The sequence below is a fragment of the Zychaea mexicana genome (assembly GCF_025766255.1).
Source record: "Zychaea mexicana strain RSA 1403 chromosome Unknown BDB00scaffold_193, whole genome shotgun sequence".
Classification (NCBI taxonomy): Eukaryota; Fungi; Mucoromycota; class Mucoromycetes; order Mucorales; family Lichtheimiaceae; genus Zychaea; species Zychaea mexicana.
Genome location: NW_026516856.1, coordinates 1 through 18537, shown reverse-complemented (window position 1 = coordinate 18537; position 18537 = coordinate 1). Strand labels below are relative to the sequence as shown.

Sequence of the window (18537 nt, the reverse complement as noted above, 5' to 3'; positions counted from 1 at the left end):
GCTTTGGCGATGATCAAAAATGGACTGCAGCTACTTGGTTATGAGATCATTGGTGCAACCATGGGCCTCAACCCTAAATGGATGGAACGGTTCTCTTTGCTCTATGCGTGTGTACCTTTGCGCTATGTTTTAGTTTACATCGAATGACAATTGATGAGAAAAGGAAGGTTACATTGATTGCATAACATCAGAAACAAAAAAAAAAGATGAGATGTTTATCGTACACGGCACAGAGTGTTAAGAGTGCACTGTGCACAGTACAGTACAGCATGATCATGCCTGTGTCGTCCGAAAAGGTGCAGCCCCCCGCGCTACGTTCTTTTTGCTCGGTCCCCTCATTGCCAAAAAGTTTAAGCCGACAAAGAGTCACATGAGTCAGAAATCCCCGCACAGTGCACACACGCATGCTTCAACGCTTAAAAACCTGGAGTGTATATAAAACGTCGATCTCCCAAACCTGCCTTCTATTCTCCTCTCTTTTTCTTGGCTCCTCCTCCCCCATCCTCTTTATATAAAGAGCTTTGCTTCTTTCTTCTTGTACTACTACTACTCTACACAGAATCATAAACCGTAGACACAGAAATGGCCGACAAAAAGGTTTTGACCGTGGACAACATAAACCCGCACATCCGCGACATGGAATATGCTGTGCGTGGTCGTCTTGCCATCCGTGCAGAGGAAATCCGTGACGAGCTGGCCCAAGGCCGCAAGTTTCCCTTCAATACCGTGGTCAGCTGCAACATCGGCAACCCTCAGCAATTGAACCAAAAGCCCATCACCTTCTTCCGTCAGGTATGTGTGCTCGTGTGTCTGTGTCTGTGATGACACATCACAATAACCCTTATGTTACATAACAAAACATACCGTCGTGCAACAAAGCAAAACAGCGAAAAAAAAAAAAAACTTATCCCCTTTATTCCGTGTGTGTGTGTGTGTGTGTGTGATGGTATTACCCAAATAAAATAAAAGGTGGCGTCTCTGTGCGAAAACCCCGACCTCCTCACAGCCGACAAGGAGCCGATCGTGTCTCAACTGTATCCCAAGGATGCCATTGACAGAGCCCGTCAGATCCTCAAGGATATCGGTGCTGGCATCGGCGCCTACTCGCACTCGCAGGGCGTCCCTGCTCTCCGCAAGGCTGTAGCTTCGTTCATTGCCGAGCGTGATGGCCATCCTGCCGACCCCAACTCCATCTACTTGACCCAGGGCGCCTCTGCTGGTGTCCAGAACATCCTCTCCATACTGACAGAGAACGAAAAGACCGGCATTCTCATGTAAGCATCATCCTTGGTATTAAATTGTGTCTCTCTCTCTCTCTCTCTCTTTTTCTCTATATGGATGTGTGTGTGTGTGTGTGTGTGTGTGCTACGGTGCACCCGATCTATATCGGACAGGGAGGAAAGGAAAAAGTGTCAGATCTCCCACCCAAAAGGAGATATAACAAAAAAAGTGGGAAAAAGGCAGAAACTCTCTGGGTGTGTGCGTGCGCGCAAATGCATGGAAAAGTTGAGTAAGCATTAAACCCCAAACTTAATGCGTGTGTACGTTGCATGCGGTCTATAATTATTATAGCCCCATCCCTCAGTATCCACTCTACTCTGCTACGCTCACACTCCTGGGTGCCACGCCTGTGCCTTACTACCTCGACGAAGATTCTGGCTGGAGCCTGGACGTCGAAGAGATCCGCAAGACTGTGCACGAAGCTCGCAGCAAGGGCACCGACGTGCGCGCTCTCGTCATCATCAACCCTGGCAACCCGACTGGCCAGTGCCTGGACGCGCAAAACATGCAAGACATTTTGACCTTTTGCCACACAGAACGTCTGGTCTTGCTTGCTGACGAAGTGTACCAGACCAACATCTACGAGCCCGAGCAGCGCCCCTTTGTCAGTTTCAAGAAGGCTTTAAAGGAACACCCGGAGCGTGACGCGATCGAGCTTGTCTCGTTCCACTCCATCTCCAAAGGCATGATTGGCGAGTGTGGCCGTCGTGGCGGCTACTTTGAATGCTGCAACTTGGACAGTGGTGTCATGGCGCAACTGTACAAGATGGCCTCGGTCTCACTGTGTCCCAACGTCAGTGGCCAGATCATGACCGCGCTGATGGTGACCCCACCCAAGCAAGGCGAGCCTTCCTATGCACTGTACCAGAACGAAATGACCGGTCTCTACGAATCCCTGCGTCGCCGCTCTAAAAAGCTCGAGGCGGTGTTCAATGACATGGAGGGTGTAACCTGCCAGCCTGCCATGGGTTCCATGTACCTGTTCCCCCGCATCCGATTGCCCCCCAAGGCTATCGCCAAGGCTGCAGAATTGAAGGTGTTGCCCGATGCCTTTTATGCCGATCAAATGCTCGAGGCTACTGGTATGTGTTTGTTTGAGAAACAGTGTGTGGCGAGTTACTTGTAGTTGGCAGTTTGAAGAGACTAAGAGCAATGCGTTTATTATCTAATATCGCGTTTCCGCGGATTTTCAACAGGCGTTTGCGTTGTTCCAGGTAAAGCTTCACAGATGTTTCCCACGACCACAGCCAATCAGTCGGACTCACTAAAAAAATTTATTGTTGTTTAGGCTCGGGTTTTGCACAAAAGGAAGGCACATGGCATTTCCGAAGGTGAGTGTTATTTGGCCGGGTGTGTGGGGTAAAAGGGGGAAATAAAGGTAAAAGAAGACATAATAACATCATTCGTTTTAGCACCTTCTTGCCACCTGAGGAACTCTTTGACGACTTTTGCGGCAACTTGAGAAAGTTCCATGCTGATTTCATGGCCACCTACAACTAAAAAAGAAAAAAAAAGACAAACGACCAGCATCCATCAACAAACCACACCCATCATCATCATCTAACAATCGCCCCCATCCCCAAAGAAACAAAAACCACCGTGTATATTGTATAGTATATATTTTTGAAAGAAACCAGCAACAACAGCACGCACACACACACTCTCTCTCTCTCCTCTCATATCATTTCCATCTTTTAAATACATTTTTGTTATACATTTTGTTTTTGCCGTTGGGCGAGACAATACAATCCAGTATCTATCAATAACAATGATTCGCCATCCTGGCTCCAACTCAGTTTTCGCACGACAAAGTCAGCTGTAGTAGTAGTGGTAATAAAAAAAAAAGCAAAGGCCAAAAGGATTAGCCGCGAAAAGCCAAAAGAAGTTTCGGGGAGGGGTCCGGGTTAGAAAGAGGAGATAGTATCTTTGTTTACCTGCAGGAACGGGCACCAGACCCAGCTCAAATGGGTTGCGGTGGTCGTCATCGTCGTCGCCGCCGCCGCCACCGTCACCGTCATTATCATTATTATGGTTAGTGTTGTTGTTGTTGTTGTTGTTGTTGCCGTCAATATACCCGTCACAGCCACGTTGAGTAGTCAAATAAACATGCTGGTTGCCGCAGGTGACAGCCAAAGTATAAGGATCGCGTGGATGCCATGCCAGCTGCTTCACCGCCTGCTGTTGTAGCACGATCATGCAACATTCTACCTGGCTGATATCCCAAATCCAATATGCTGTAGGCATGCTATCTATTACCGTGAATGAATCATCCCCATTCTTTTTTCTTTTTTGTATGTGTCCCGGCCTTGTAAGATTTTCCCTTACCGTCTCGAGTACATAGAAACTTCCCGTTCGCGTTAAATTGACAATACCCAACACCAATCTTGGGATAAGGAGTGTTGTACTCGGGTCGCAATATGGGTATATTAAATGGTCGTTTTAAAACAGGATGATCTGATTATCGGCAACAGCACGTGCAGATATACATAGAAAAAATTAGTGTACATCAAAGAAAGAAAGAGAGAGATTAGACAGATGTGTTTGTATTATCGGTGCGCCTTACATGATACTGCAGGAAACTTGGCAGATCCATCTTGATGGTAGACTAGCTATATATGTGTGCATCAGGTTATGATCCTGTGAGAGAGAAAAGAATCTGCGCATCATTACAAACTCAGTGTTGACTTACTGCCGATTTTTGAAACTTCTGATCCAATGTCGACGGATGGAAAAACTCGATGATAGGTTTCCAATCACTTGTCCGTAATATGCGTACCTATAGTTATCTTAGTTACTTGGCAAAACTATTACTTTTTGGCCTTCTCTATTATGATTATCGTCAAGATTGATTACCTTTTGATCGTAGCTACCCACAGCCAACAAACTCGAATCCGGACTCCATGTAATACTCTTGATGCCAAGACCATGTTCATAAGCCTGGTATGACGCGTGTAAAGAACCGTCCACTCCATACACAAGCAATTTATACTAAATAATTGCATGGAAAGTTAAGCCAACAATCTTGGCTTATTGTGTATAAAGTTCCCCAAATTTCCCCTCCTCCATTATCATCACTAAGCCCATTGAAGACTTACATATAAGCAATTGTCCCATGCTGCCAAGAACTGACTATCGGGGGACCATCGGATATTACACAAATCGTTTGTATCTGTTACAATATGCTATTTTATTACCGACAAAAATGTAAAACTGTTTCAGCCCATTTTTCTTTTGTGTGGTTTTTCTCCTTCTATCTACCTTGAATATTGCGCTAGCAGACCACGTATAGATACCGATACCATCCTTGCCCTGACGATTCTCGACGATCGCGACATAATTCTTGTCCGGACTGATTTCACACCCTTTGTCAACAAATTTTGGATAACGAATGTACCTGACTTGTTGGTCGGCCAGCATCCATACTGATATTCGTAACTAAATAATCCCTGTATATATCAGTAGAGAAGCATACACAAAAGTGATCCGGAATATGGTACATATAGAAGAAGAAGAAACCTTGAACTCATCACTGCAAAGTATACTTGAAGAATCAGCGCTCCACCACACGCGATGCATCCTGAGCGATTCATCCCGGATCTTGGCTCGCCAATGAACATCAATCAACGACCAAACTTGTAGAGTCGATCGATCATGATTGACTGTCATTATATATTTCGAATTAGGTGACCATTTTAATTGTTGGATCGGATCGACGCATTCAAACACGTGTAAAATGGTAAGCGCGATTGTATGGCTGCGAATAACGAGACGGTAGTGATCTACGACACTGGCGACATAGGATGCATCGGGTGACAATATGGATTGATTATGTTTATATAGATTGCTGAAAGTAATTTTTGGTTCCGTATGCATTTTCGTATCGTTGACAGTATACGATATTTTATGTGGCAGTAGTTTACAGAATGTTCAAGGTTTTTAAATGTATGTACAATGTTAAAAGAAAAAAAGTTATGCAGAGAAGCGCGGCGATAAAATTGACCCCTTGGAAGCGCGTAAATTCAGGAACACGTCAATTGGTGACAAGCGCGATTAATACACACACAAATCATCTAATGCGACAACTAATTGTTTTTTATTCTGTGGTCTCACATTACGATCTTTAACTCACTGAAGGTCTTTGACGGCGGTCAGGTTAGAGAATCTTGACCAAGAGCTCGCTTGTTAAAAAAGGCTGTCAAAATAGACAATAAATGGACAGCAATCCATTATTTCCCGGTTCAGAACAAACATGGCATGCATTCAATCTGCACCATCAAACGAAGCCTAAACCGATCAAGAACATCAACGAGAAGGTAGAGCAAAATTTGCCAATAGATCCATTTATAATGGATTCACCAACGTCAGCCAGTATCAGCTCACGGATATCAGCAGGTGTTATTGACATTTTTACAGACTCTCTGTCGCGGCTGAAGACAGCACAATGCAAGAGGATAGACTGATATTGACACAAGTTGAAGCGCTGGATTCTCATCATGTACGACCACGATAGTATACAACTTATGGAACATCTTCATCGATTGTTTCCTCTTTGCAATGACGACGACAACCGCATCACAATAGCATACAGTAGGGAAATCAATGTAAATCACTTGATTCATAGTTTGAAAACGACGATAAATAGCTAATGAGCATACATCCGAATGTTGAAGCTGTTGGGAACTGTATCGCTGACTGGGTGGCTCTCACGATGCGCGCACCCCAAAGCAAGAAAAGACCTTTTGTTTGTAAAAGCTAGACTAGCAATTGCGATGTAATAATCGTAGCTCCCTCCCATCTCCCACATTACCCCCTATTTCTTATCATAGCAGTATCTATCCATAAATATTGGTTAATTTCACCCGTGACTATCACATGCGATACTGCAATTCTTTTGGAAAAATCGACAGCAATCATTATCGATGCCATCGAGCGTTTATTCGCTAGGCGCTTTACCCGACACGCATCGTTCCCAGCCACGCAGACTTAATAGCTATTTGGGCAACTCTATAAAAAGAAATTATTTGCTGGTACACGCCTCTGTAAGATATTCACATCAAGTATTCGTGTAGATGGCGCATTCCTTGATCTAACATCCGTCAAACCTTTCAAGCAGCAATCTGTCGTAATTTGATAAACCATTACATGTTGAATCAAGATTGGCCGCCTTGTCAACGTACGCAATTGACTTGGATATGCAGCCAGTGACAATTTGGACAGTAGCGGATCAAAAAAAAAAAAAAGTCCACAAATACATGTCATCACATCATGAAAGAATCAGGCTCTTTATTGTACAGAACTGTCGCAACAACGAAGATCAAGTAGGGCAGAACCACAATCGATATCATTTCCGGTACGAGCAGTCTGTATAAAACAAATCGACATCAGCGTAAACACTCATTTGGATATGCTGGTAGAACGCTGACAGGCCACAAAGGTCGCGTCGCATTGCATGGCGGTGTCTTAAAAGGTATCCAGAGAGAACAATGAGCTGCATACGGTGCACACACTTCCAGTATCGCAGTGAGCCGTGCTCATAGGCAACACCAACCATCACCATCTCATGCAAGTCACTGCCCTTTATGACTACGTTATGAAAGAGAACGTCACGTGATGAGCATGCTGCGGCGGCTAGGCGGAGGCTAAAAAACCAAAGATAAAAGAACTGATCCAGGTCCTTTTTTTTTCTTATCTCACTCTTTTCCTTTCCTTTCCTTTCCTCTCCAACTTTTTTTTTACACACAAACGGGCTGCTTGCTCACTCTCGCCCATTCCCCTAAATTCCCTCACCCATCCTTTCAGGGGACGCCTACGACTGCTTCTTTGGGGGGAAGAGAAAAGGAGCAGGTTGGTAGGGTTGGCTATTGGCAGTGCAGTGTTGCGCCTTTTGCATATGCGAGTATAACCGGCTCCCACAAAGTAGCTAGAAGAACAACTGCTAATAAAAACTATACCTCCACTACGCCGACTCGTTGCCTTTCCCTCACCCTGTCTTGTCCGCCTTTTTTCCCTATTTCTTTATCGTTCATTGTCACTCTTTTTGTAATTAGGATAGAAAGTACCCGGCTACTAACAGTTCCTTTTTTACTCTACTCTGGGGCACCCCGAAAGCCCCTGGATGGTCCCCCTCCGGCGAGAGTGAAGCAAGCAGATACGCGTTTGTGTGTGTGAAAAACCATATCTCTCCCAATAAGCCCTTGGGGGCCACTTTCATTCCTAATGACGTGTGTTTTCTTTTCAAAAGAAGCGCATTGTCATTGGGGACACAATTTAAAAACAAAGAAAACGATATAAAAAAAGAGCAGTCGTTGTGGGTGTCGTCAGTGCTTGTGGAAAGAGACACAACCTGAATCAACGTTGCCGAATGACAACAACTCAAAACGAATGACGTTGATCACACTCGATTGCCTCCCGCAATTCGAATTTGAAAATAACAGCCTTGCAGCAGTGCTTCAAACAAGCGCGTCAATCTTAATCGTCCTTTATGGATGAGCTGTTCCTTTCCCTTCGTTTGTTCGAACGATTATACAAATGTTGATCGTGGAACACACTCAAGCAGTTTGTCGCTCGCCACTTGGAACTATTTGAGCCGGTATGACATATGGTAGCACTATAGGTTATGAATACACTATGTATACATAGATGCTCAATGAATAGAGTCATTTGTTTTTTGACATGCTGATATGCGGCCGTGTTAAGATCGCCGCTTCAACCCTTGCATGTGTAATGCTTTACAGGAAACTATCTGTCACGAGATCGTGTCTGACGAGACCAGCGATAAACTGTTGTGATAGGGCTATGAGATCATCATACTAGACAGTCATCGGTTTGCGCTTATAATAGAAGCAATAGTCAAGAGCCCTTCTTTCAAGTTAAATATACTCTTTTTAGAAAGAAATGGGTTTGTACGATAACAATCAGAAAAACTTGCCCACTATGTTACTCGTCAGGGTGGTTAATCCACTGCTGCTCTGAATGTAAGCATTATCGGCGTGCGTGCATACTTTGTCATTCACAGGCCTCAATCTAACGCGTAATGTAAGCCCCATCACGAGCCGTCTATTTTATCAGTCAATAAAAGGATACACTATCCACATAGACACGTTCCTTCGTCCGAAATTTTTACACATATGAATTATGTAACACAGCTTTGGATATGAAGGGAGGGGGCGATCGGATAATGCCATTGATGATATTATACAATGAACATACATGCAAGAAAAGAGAAAGCTACTGCTATCTTTTCTATCCGATAGAGGAGGAGAAAAGAGTCCAAATACAAGCTATCGCGACGACAGTGAGACCCGCTGCGATTACCGCGACAAGGAGGATCGGGAACAGCAGGATACAAAACACCAACAAAGCACCAAGCTGACAGAATCCCACTACAGCTGTAGCAATCATGACGAATGCGGCAAGTGATGACGCTAGTGCTGAAACAAAGGTGACAAATGGAAGAATAACAAGGCTCGATAAAATATACACACCATATCGACACGGTGGATAGCGTCGACACATCTCGTTGTACCATTGCATCAGCAGTCTTATGGCCTTTTTATTGAACACGTCCATAACCCAATAAGAGAAAAACGAAAGTGAGAAAGAAACAAGATGAGGAGAAAGATTGACAGAAAAAATATCACAACGACACTCGCTTTATATAGTATTTTTGTTTTTTAAGTTATTTATCCGCGGCAACGTCAGTCTCCATATCAGTAGTGGATGTTTTTGTGTCGGTGATGTCGGCGGTGGTGATGGTAGTAGTAGTAGTAGTAGTAGTGTCTGTATTGTCTGTTTCAGCAGACTGTGGCTCCTGTATCTGGGGCGGCTCTGCCTTTGACGACTCTGTCGTCTGCATTGGTTCCGGTGTCTGTTCCGCTTGGGTAGACGGCTCAGGCGCTTGAGATTGCTGAGGTTGTTCGGATTGCTTGGGCTGTTCAGTCTTCTGTTCCTCCTCCACTGGCGGCTTTGGCGGTAAGGATGGTTGTTCAGGTTGCACCTGCTGTTCCTGCACCACTGGCTGTTGTTGTTGTTGTTGTTGTGGAGGAGAGCGTGGCTTCTCAGCTTCCTCCTGTGTTTGTTCTTGGATTTGTGTTGATGGTGGTGGTGTTGATGATGATGGTGACGTTGCTAATGGTGGTGATGGTACTGACGATGAAGATGGCGGCTGCTCAACGCGTTGTGCTTCTTCCTCTTGTTGTGGCAATGGCTGTACGGCTGTTTGTTCCGTAACTAGCTGCTCTGTTAAAACTGTCTGCTCCTGCCGCGCTTGTTCTGCGACCGACAGTGGTTGCACTGGTGTGACATCTTCCATTGGCGTCGACATCGACTGCTCAGGCTCTGGAACGACGGCAGCAGCAGAAGTAGCAGGAGAAGAGGGAGAAGAAGAAGAAACGGCTTTAGCCACAGCCTCAGGCACAACGCCTACAGGTGCAGTACCAGCTTCCTCTTCAGCAATACGTGGATGAACGTGTGGGTTGGATGCAGGATGCGTCGCTGGATCGTCCATATCATCTCTTTCCATACGCTGTTGATCCGACTCCGTATCAGAGACATCGTCTAGTTTAGGCGTATGTGTTCTCTCCTCTTCTTCTACAGCTTTAGCAGGACCCAAAGCAGGCAGTGATGGTGGCAACGCGCTCGATGCCCCTTGTACTTGCTGCTCATTCTCGTCCGTAACCATCGGTGTGGCTGTCGAAGATGTAGTCGTCGCTGTAGCCGTTGCAACTGTAGCATCGGCACTGGCAGCGTTATTATCCGCGGTGGTGGTAGGCACGTTTTGTGCTGTAGTTTCTGGTTGTTCAGGTTCCTTTCAACGCAAAAACAACCGTTAGCACCTCTACACAATCCAAAAAAGCAAGTGAAACGCGTCTATAGATAGTGATCTTGGTTTACCTTGACAACTTCTGTCATTTCCTTATCCTGATCTTTTTCGTCTTCGGATTCTTCCTCATCTTCAAACACGATCGGCTTGTCCGCTATACGAAAGAATCGTCAATGAATGCTGCACTGCTTTTCATAATCGATCTTACAAAGGTAAGGACATGTGTGTGCTTTTTTTACATTTGACCCATTTATAAGTGTTGATATTCTTCGCGCGTGATAGTGGTGCCCATTTCTTTTCCCTGGAATGAATTCGATTTCTATGTTATTTTTATTTTCCTGAATCGCTTTTCCCCATTGTCACAAGTCTTCACGCCCTTTTGCGAGCTAAAAAAGATTACCATGCTTGTACAGGTTGTGAGAGAGCACGTAAAAGTCGATCGTTATTTGTAGAGTTATACTTTCTTTCGCGGTATCGACTATTCATTTTGTTTTCCAAGGACAGACAACGGGGGGAAAAAAGAGAGAGAAAATGAAGGGGCGTGGAATTAGTTTTCAGTAAGTGCGGAGTCGTACGAGTGTATGTTCAAACATGTCGCTGCATCATTTTGTCCAAGGTCATTTATAGCAATTTTTAAATCGACGGGTAACTAAGAGTATCAAGGACCCAACAGAAGAAATGATCTGCTCTCGTGCATGCAGTGTTTATTTGTGAATTGGATTTGAAGGCAACGACCATTCATAGATGTGCACTATCTTTTGTTCGTTCAAGGATCATAGATGATGATTGCTTTGTCACTAGTTGTTTAAGCTGGATATGTTAAAAGCAAACTAACTTGGAAAGTTGAACTCGCTGCATAGTCAAGCTAAAGTTCATCCTAACACGCTGGCGCCCACTGTTTCCAAATGCAAGCCAAGCAAAACCAGCTCGGTTGACCATTTGATCTGCTTGTTCGTCACTACTGGGGTGGGGGAATTCAATAAAAATAACGCTTTAGCTGAATTCATCTTAATATTTGAGCTTATATGCACTCCATAAGTACCTGCGTATGCTGACACGGGCTCCCTTTGGTTAATAAAAAGACAAGCAGTAAAAGGAAGAAAAAGAATTGCCAGTCATGTTTTGTAATGTCGCGAAAAATATACTTTAGCAATGGATTGTATGTACGGGTTTGTTTATTCAATACAGCCACCTTATGACTGTGCAATATTGAGGCAAAGGAATGCATTACTATAAGCTCCATCGCCAATGTATCAAGTGAGAGGCTGCTCAATCGCTAAGATTTTATAACGTTAATCATGCTATAATAGCATGAAAAAGTCTAGGTAAACCGATGGAATAAGCTAAGAGATAGGTATAGCAAAGCTGAACTACTACTACTCAGACAAATTCACCCATGCTTGAGGTGTACAGTACAATAACTTTGAGCTCTGCTGCCATGTATGCACAGCAACTAATAATAATGTAGAAGAATAAGTATCGCCGGTAAATTTCATTTCTGCGTAACAGCTTTGTTGATAGGCGCTATATGTGTAAAGCACCTACCATCATGCTGTCATCTAAATCTTGCTTTTGCATCATGAAAAACGAAATTTTATTTTATTGACCTCCGTTGCGAGGAGATGTATATATGATTAGCGGATGATATCATGGTTTGGGGAATAACACTAGCTTATAAATAAATTAGAAAATAGAGATTCGATTTAGAAACTAATAGAGCTTCTTGAAATTGAGATAGAAATCCTTGGGGGAATTGACAATCAATCCTGATGCCTGGAGTCGCTCCTTGTGAATAGAATCCTTTGGCAATGACCACTCATATTTACGAACTACATTTTCAGTCATTAAACACGGGTTATCGAAATGGTTGTTAGTAAAAAAAAAAGGCTTTTGGCTATGAAATACAGCTAATAATAAACGGTTTATAATTTAACGCCCTTCCTTCTTACCCATCATAGCCAACAGTACACGTTGTTCATCCAGAGCAAAATTCATGCCAATGCATTGTCTTGGGCCACTAATGAAAGGCACATACGCAAAACCTGATTTTGGCTGGTTATCTGCTTCGTTTCCAGGCGCAAATCGTTCAGGGCGGAATACGTCGGGTTCGTCCCATATAGCGGGATTGTTTTGCATTTCGTACAAATCGACAGCGAGACGCGTGCCTTTGGGAATAAAAGCATTACCAAGCTGAGTATCCTGGGTTACTTTTCGAGCAACAACTGTCACCACGGGTGGTGCCATGCGAAGTGTCTTTGATACAAGGCAACAGCGATAACAAGAACATTTTAGTCTCCGTTCCCTTCATCATGGTCCTGTGGGAAGCAACAATCTCACCTCTTCTATAATATAGTTGATGTATTCCATTTTGCGACATTGATCAAGTGTTGGCAATATATCTTTACGCTCATTACCAAGTATTCTGTTCGCCTCCTCTCTTGCTTTTTCTTGAACTTCCTATAAAAATCAAAGTATAGCATAATAAGTAAGTTAATTAATATTTAGATTACCGTATAAACGCTTCAAAAAAAACATAAAAGAGCTTACAGGGTGAGTAGCCATGTAGTATGCAGCAGTGCTTAAACTGTTCGCGCTCGTTTCGTGTCCGGCAATAAAGAAAATGCATAAATTGCTCTACAGTAGCAAAAGATAACCATCACTGCTAAGTTAAAACTAGGCGTCACAATCGCTTCATCTGCTACTTTTTTACATACCATAAGCTCTTCATCCGACATGGCTCCATTTCCTTCATTTTCAGCCTCGATCATCAATGTCAGTACATCCTTCTCGTTTTCAACAGTATCGGATGCCTTTTTCTCCTGCAAGTTTTGCCGTCTTTGGATGACCAATCCTCGTAACATGTCCAACAGTTTCGTGAGTTCTTTGTGCGCGCGCTTACGCTCAGGCATTAAAAACAAAAAGTTGCGATCCAACGCTGGAATAAGCAAGTGAAGAGGTTGGAACATTGCATGAACAATGTTGTTGTATCTTTGCACCCAATCATTATCACGGTCGAGAACTGCTTTAAAATCAAAATCTGAAAATCGAACGAGAGGACGCGAGTTTAAGAAGAATATACATAACTTTGTACCACTTTGTGCCACCATCTATATATATTTCTCTCTTACCGAAGCCTGCTTTTCCGATCGCGTCCAGTGTAAAGCGTTCCATAAGATCATGACAGTCGATCGGCTTATCCGCAACTTGATCCATGACAGAAAATAGATCTTGGGCCAGGCGACCGAACGTCTCGACTGGCGCAGCTCGTTTGAATGCTGGATTTGCGACCTACATACAAATGTATCCAAAACAAAGACGTTTAGTATGTTATCCGTAGGCTATTTCTTCCAATTACGAGCAATCGAGATTATCAAGGTACAGAGGGTAACCGATAAATTGTCTAGCTGCTTACTTTTCTTTGATTCAACCAGTGTTGATGACTTCCTGCAAAGATCAAATTCGGAGCTCCAACCACGAATCTTCCAAATACTGTACCATCGAGCTCGCTTACAAGATCGTCCTTTGGGAATAGTTCTATGATTCAAAAAAAAGTCGAAAGGTAGAGAAATTGGTTGTTGGTCACACAAATCATCAACATGAACTCCACGACAACATTTGACCTACTGATATTTACTTGTGTTCATAAAAACTTCTTTCACGAGCTCCGGTTGATTGACGCGTACGCACCAGCCGCTGTTATCAAACCGCTGTAGTTGATATATTCGCGTTATTAATTTGCACTTTCAAAAAAAAAGGATGGAGTTATTAAACGAAACACGCTATGATACATACCACATACATGCCGTACGGATTTGTTGCTGCTGGGATAGTGAACTTCTTAGCGATGGAATAAAGCGGTTCGCCCCGAATAAGTGCACCTGAATAGCCCCAGAAGGGAACTTGGGGCAGATGACGGATATTTTTTGGCGGTTTTGTGATTTTCTCGTATAACAAGTAAAGACCATACACCGCGACTGCAACGGAAATAGATGTCTTGTGCTTTTTGCCAAAGATCACCACTTGCTCTTGTGTGCTCTGTGATAAAAGTGGTAGAACGTACGACTGATATGCATTGAAGACGACTTCCATGTTTTCTCGATAGCTTTGTTGACAAAAGAGTGGGGAGAGATAAAGAAGCGGCCAGGTAGCAGAGCAGCGAAGGAAAAGAAAGAAAGGAGGCACGGATAGAGAGAGACGTTTATTGACGCCTTTATAAAAATCAAAGTAACACAGTGAGATTCGAAACAGACCGCAGCCTCATCCGAGCCTAATACATAAATAGGCACGAGTTGACTTTTCCCGTTTGCTGGGTTATTTGCTTTCACATGCAAGCTTTAAAGTTTGTATATATCGTCAGCTCATTGGATGAAAACCATCAATGGCTGAAATACAGAAGACATGAAGAGGCTCTATTTTGTTGCATTAGACATTTGCTGTTATTTGTGGTGCAAAGATTCTTAGTAAAAAAAAGCATTAGCGACAAACGTTTCGAGATAGTATAATTGTGGTATCGCGGAGTGACAGTTAGACTTTGGATACGACGGAATTGAAGTGTGATTAAAAGGTAAGGAGCAATCTATTCTGATGGAAAATGGGAATGTTTACGTCCGAAAAACCACTTGAAAGATTTCTTATTTTGAAGAAATGTCGATAAAGAAAAGGATAAAACTTTGAACTGAAGTAATATCGAATGAAAAAAGCAAGGCTATTTATACTAATTGATGTCTCTTTGTCTCTAGCTATGCGATTGTTGGGTTGTAATGCTAATGCGATAAAAGCTTTTACTAGTGCGGCAAAAGCATTTGCTAAACGGTGGATGTATTTACTAAGGCGGCGAAAGCACTTGCCGTGTGGCATTGGTGACTACCTTAATGAGGGTCGAGGGAGATTAAATTTGGAGAGGTAAATATGAGGTGTGGTGATGTGAAGTAAGGCTTTATATCATGAGGCTACGAATTTGCGCTACTGCAGTATTAAGAGATGCGATAGGAGCATTCCTTGCTTTCTTTCTACTAATCTACCTTTGGCATTAGCTATATGCAGCTCGCTTGTATTGTGGAGAAAGAGATACTGCATATGACTTAACTGCTCTACAGAATTGTACTACTCTGTGCGCGCTGGTAAATATACTAGCAGAAAGAGAGCGCACGCTGTGCTAATAAGTTTCACAGAAAAAAGATAGAACCAGTTGCTCTAGAATCTTACAGTATATCATCAATCGGAATTTTGTACTACGGAGCCGAGTTTCGGTGTGACGGACGATGCGGCAACACATAAAATATACGTATACCTAGGGAGGAAAGGAATGATATAATGTGTGGGGCAAAACCAATGTTAGCAGATATGGCATGGATTAGAGAAGAGGCAGTTAGCAGCAGCTTACTACCTCAAGAAAAAACTAACATGAAAAAGGCAATAGGTTTCTCAAAGCATAACAAGACTTTACCAAGCTAGAAATTACCATTTTACAAGGCATTATATCTCAACACTGTGTTTATTTCGATACTGACAAAGTCACACATTATATTTAATATCATATCACACAAAGAATGCGAACAGTCATTCGAAACTTAAAAAAAAATGGATATGTTTACCAAGTAGCTAAATCAATAAGTCTTGAAGTGCTTATTTCATCTTTTATCGGCGCGTCTCGCACTGCGAAACCATTGACTTGCACTTTCAATGCCAGAAACTCTATAAGAAGCGCTTGATGCTGGTAGTGCTTTTTATGCGCTAGAGTCACCCTTGCTGCTTTGATACTACTGGAAGACGCAAATGGCTATACTGTTTTATTGGTGTTGATGCAAGATTTCGTGGCAGAGAAACGCGTAACAAAAGGATTAAAGTTTAAAAAGGAGTGAGACCAAATATTTCGTACAGAAAAGCTGTCATATATTATCTTCAGATTTGCCGCCGGGTCGTTATTTTTACATGCAATGTTAAGTCTGCGACAAATTTTCATCGCTGCCCGTTATAGTTGTTAGCAACTTTTAATAATATTTAGTATCGCTACCTTGGCTTCTGAAGTCGATCTTGATGATTCCAAAAGCCAAAAAAGAAGCCAAGAGGGAAGAAATTGAATACGGTAACAAAGAATATGCGGGATAGACAAAATTGCATGGCTGGTTCGTCATTATGGCCATAGCGAAGCCTCAAGCTCGCATACAGTAGGCCTTACTCGACTATCCATTCCTATTGAAAGTCAGGTGTAAACTATGCTTGCGATGATTCAGCGAAAAGCGGAAGCGTAGACAAGGTTCCCTACTCTTTCTCCTTGAGACTGTCCTTTTCTTGTGCAGATTTTCACTACTATAGTAATCGTTGGATATATAAGTAAGAATGGCTCGAAATAAGCAGTCAAGGAAAAGAGTTAAAGGGCTACATCATAGTGTGATTGCATTTAACAACAACAGCGCACAATTATGACCAACATAAATAAGGGGAAGAAGATATATAGAGTAGTAACGATGGTAGTAATATATAACTTGTTCATATGTAAGATAATCATAAACATAGAATATGATAGGCAATAATCTATAAACACATACACATAAAGAAAAAGACTGAAAATATCACATGTTTCATTGCAGCATATAACTTGATCGACGCCTCATATCCTACAATAAACAAAGAAGGAAGTATTATTAGAACCATATCTTTTGGTGAATCAAAAACCATCCAACCAACTTATTCGCCTTTGCTCTGATGGTATTCTACTTACTGTGCAGTTACGACAGTATACTAGCCATTCTCCTTGCTCGTTTACGTGGACTTTGGCATCAGAATCCATGCGCTTATTACAGGTGACACACGCAAGACATTTAATATGCCATTCTCTCGCTCGTGGGCCCCTAGTAAGATCAACGATTGAGATACTTTGCTTGCACCGAGGACATATAGAAGGTCCTCCTAACTGCGGAAGAGCTCTGGTACGGTTTCGAAAAAGCTCGGATGGTGAAGTATCAGCCAAGTCTGTACCAGAAGCTAGAGCTATCGCACCGCTGCTTACACAACGACGTCTGCGGGGCGCCGGTACTGGCGGCGACCTGGTGCTTATTGTAGGACAATTTGAGCAATAAACCTTCCCTCCAACTTGTTTTCGCGGCTCGTTAGGACCTTCTATGAGTTTTTGGCAGTTGAAGCATACAAAAGCACACTACATAGTATTGTAATCAGATATTTACATGAAAGGCATCCGCAAATTCATCAGTTCCAGTAAGCGTACTATACCTCAAAATGGTATTTGCCTTTATCAAAATCGAAACCATCGCCGCCAGATCCAGTCTTAATTTTCTTGGAGCATACTGTGCAATTGCTTTGTCGTTGCGATTTTCCAATGCCACTATTGCCGCTGCTACTGTTCAATGCCGCTTTTCGACACTTTAAATTTATGAATATTACACAATGTTACCAGTGAGTATAAAGTTAAGAGTTAGTAGATACTTTAAATTTCTGTAATTGAGTTCTTCTGCTACCTTTGGATGATATACTTCTTGTCCGTGACGCACAAAGTAATCCTTTTCCGTAAAATGCTCATCGCATACTGGACAACGCAAACACTCGTAATGGTACCACGCGTAATCTTCTCTGTTTCCAGTTGCAGATGGGACACCAATCCGACTCGATGATTCGCCCTTTTTGGTATTACCACTGCGTCTCAGTGGTTGATTGCATTTGCAGCATATCCGCTTTTTCTTCGATTGATGACTCGCTTGCTGCTCTTTACAAGGCTTGCTATTATCAGCAGTAGCAGCTTGCACATGTTCCTGTTCTTGCTTCTTCTGCGAAACATCCGGTAAGTGACTTGAACCCGTGCTCTGTTTTGTTTTCGGTGAAGCGTTTACACCACCCTGTGGTGATGTTGGTGTGATTGGCGAGTTCATATTGCTCGACAGTGATGTGTCATGATGAAAAAGCTTGGTATGGAGTCTCGGTCTAGCTCGTGTCGTTGATACGTTTCCTGCTTCAGATTCTTCTGATGTAGTAGCATTTTCTGCTCGGGTATCATTTAGAAAGAAGCTACTATTTCTAGTGCTGCTTTTCAAAAGCCCTGATCTAGCAGTACGTATGCTACTTGTGTTTTCCACAAGCGCCGTAGGTATGGGTGAAGCGGGCGACGTTGGTGAAGTTGGTGAAGTCGTAATTGACTCATTGTTGGTGCCACTGCTGCTGCCGCTCCTGGTCGGCTGAAAGCATTCATTGTCGGTCCAACAATCACGCGGAGAACGGGTAACGCCTTGGCATATTGTGGTTGGTTTAGCCCATGAGGGTAGTGGACGCCGATTGGCAATGAGTGGGAACTTTGTTCCAGGTCCTTTCTTAGCACCCACAGGTGTACTGCAACTGACTTTTGGACATGGCGCTTTGTTCATTGCATTGGACTGACTGTTATATGAAAGTGGTCAGTAATACTTATCATGGCAATAAACAAGTAT

General features: G+C 43.0%; 6 protein-coding genes across 6 annotated transcripts; 1 reads left to right on the top strand and 5 right to left on the bottom strand.

Annotated features, from left to right (window-relative positions):
- The first annotated feature begins 478 nt into the window (after positions 1 to 478).
- Positions 479 to 2937, top strand: BDB00DRAFT_215778 (pyridoxal phosphate-dependent transferase). Its single transcript, XM_053116500.1, has 6 exons — positions 479 to 792; positions 970 to 1274; positions 1573 to 2363; positions 2478 to 2495; positions 2570 to 2612; positions 2694 to 2937. Exons 1-6 carry the CDS (start codon positions 583 to 585, stop codon positions 2779 to 2781), a joined length of 1455 nt encoding a protein of 484 aa, XP_052972623.1. The 5' UTR covers positions 479 to 582; the 3' UTR covers positions 2782 to 2937.
- Positions 2938 to 2990: 53 nt separating this feature from the next.
- On the bottom strand, positions 2991 to 5154 carry BDB00DRAFT_879801 (WD40-repeat-containing domain protein; the record flags this gene model as incomplete). Its single annotated transcript, XM_053127918.1, has 9 exons — positions 2991 to 3097; positions 3216 to 3530; positions 3607 to 3735; positions 3845 to 3890; positions 3971 to 4057; positions 4135 to 4269; positions 4377 to 4463; positions 4540 to 4716; positions 4798 to 5154. 9 exons carry the CDS (start codon positions 5152 to 5154, stop codon positions 2991 to 2993), a joined length of 1440 nt encoding a protein of 479 aa, XP_052972622.1.
- A 3387-nt stretch (positions 5155 to 8541) lies between these two features.
- On the bottom strand, positions 8542 to 10640 carry BDB00DRAFT_861065 (uncharacterized protein). Its single transcript, XM_053126024.1, has 4 exons — positions 10503 to 10640; positions 10342 to 10403; positions 10174 to 10256; positions 8542 to 10087 (listed from the first exon to the last, which is right to left on the bottom strand). The coding sequence occupies exons 1-4, from the start codon at positions 10586 to 10588 to the stop codon at positions 8960 to 8962; spliced, it is 1359 nt and encodes a 452-aa protein (XP_052972621.1). The 5' UTR covers positions 10589 to 10640; the 3' UTR covers positions 8542 to 8959.
- A 1042-nt stretch (positions 10641 to 11682) lies between these two features.
- BDB00DRAFT_861062 (cytochrome P450) lies at positions 11683 to 14272 on the bottom strand. Its single transcript, XM_053126023.1, has 9 exons — positions 13895 to 14272; positions 13737 to 13809; positions 13515 to 13636; positions 13231 to 13390; positions 12817 to 13139; positions 12650 to 12736; positions 12440 to 12559; positions 12052 to 12355; positions 11683 to 11931 (listed from the first exon to the last, which is right to left on the bottom strand). Exons 1-9 carry the CDS (start codon positions 14189 to 14191, stop codon positions 11813 to 11815), a joined length of 1605 nt encoding a protein of 534 aa, XP_052972620.1. The 5' UTR covers positions 14192 to 14272; the 3' UTR covers positions 11683 to 11812.
- A 2497-nt stretch (positions 14273 to 16769) lies between these two features.
- Positions 16770 to 17015, bottom strand: BDB00DRAFT_776509 (uncharacterized protein; the record flags this gene model as incomplete). Its single annotated transcript, XM_053120274.1, has 1 exon — positions 16770 to 17015. A coding segment is annotated over one exon (246 nt), but the record flags the coding sequence as incomplete, so codon positions are not given.
- A 248-nt stretch (positions 17016 to 17263) lies between these two features.
- Positions 17264 to 18537, bottom strand: BDB00DRAFT_215686 (uncharacterized protein). The gene is made up of 2 exons (XM_053116499.1): positions 17578 to 18537; positions 17264 to 17482 (listed from the first exon to the last, which is right to left on the bottom strand). The coding sequence occupies exons 1-2, from the start codon at positions 18472 to 18474 to the stop codon at positions 17327 to 17329; spliced, it is 1053 nt and encodes a 350-aa protein (XP_052972618.1). The 5' UTR covers positions 18475 to 18537; the 3' UTR covers positions 17264 to 17326.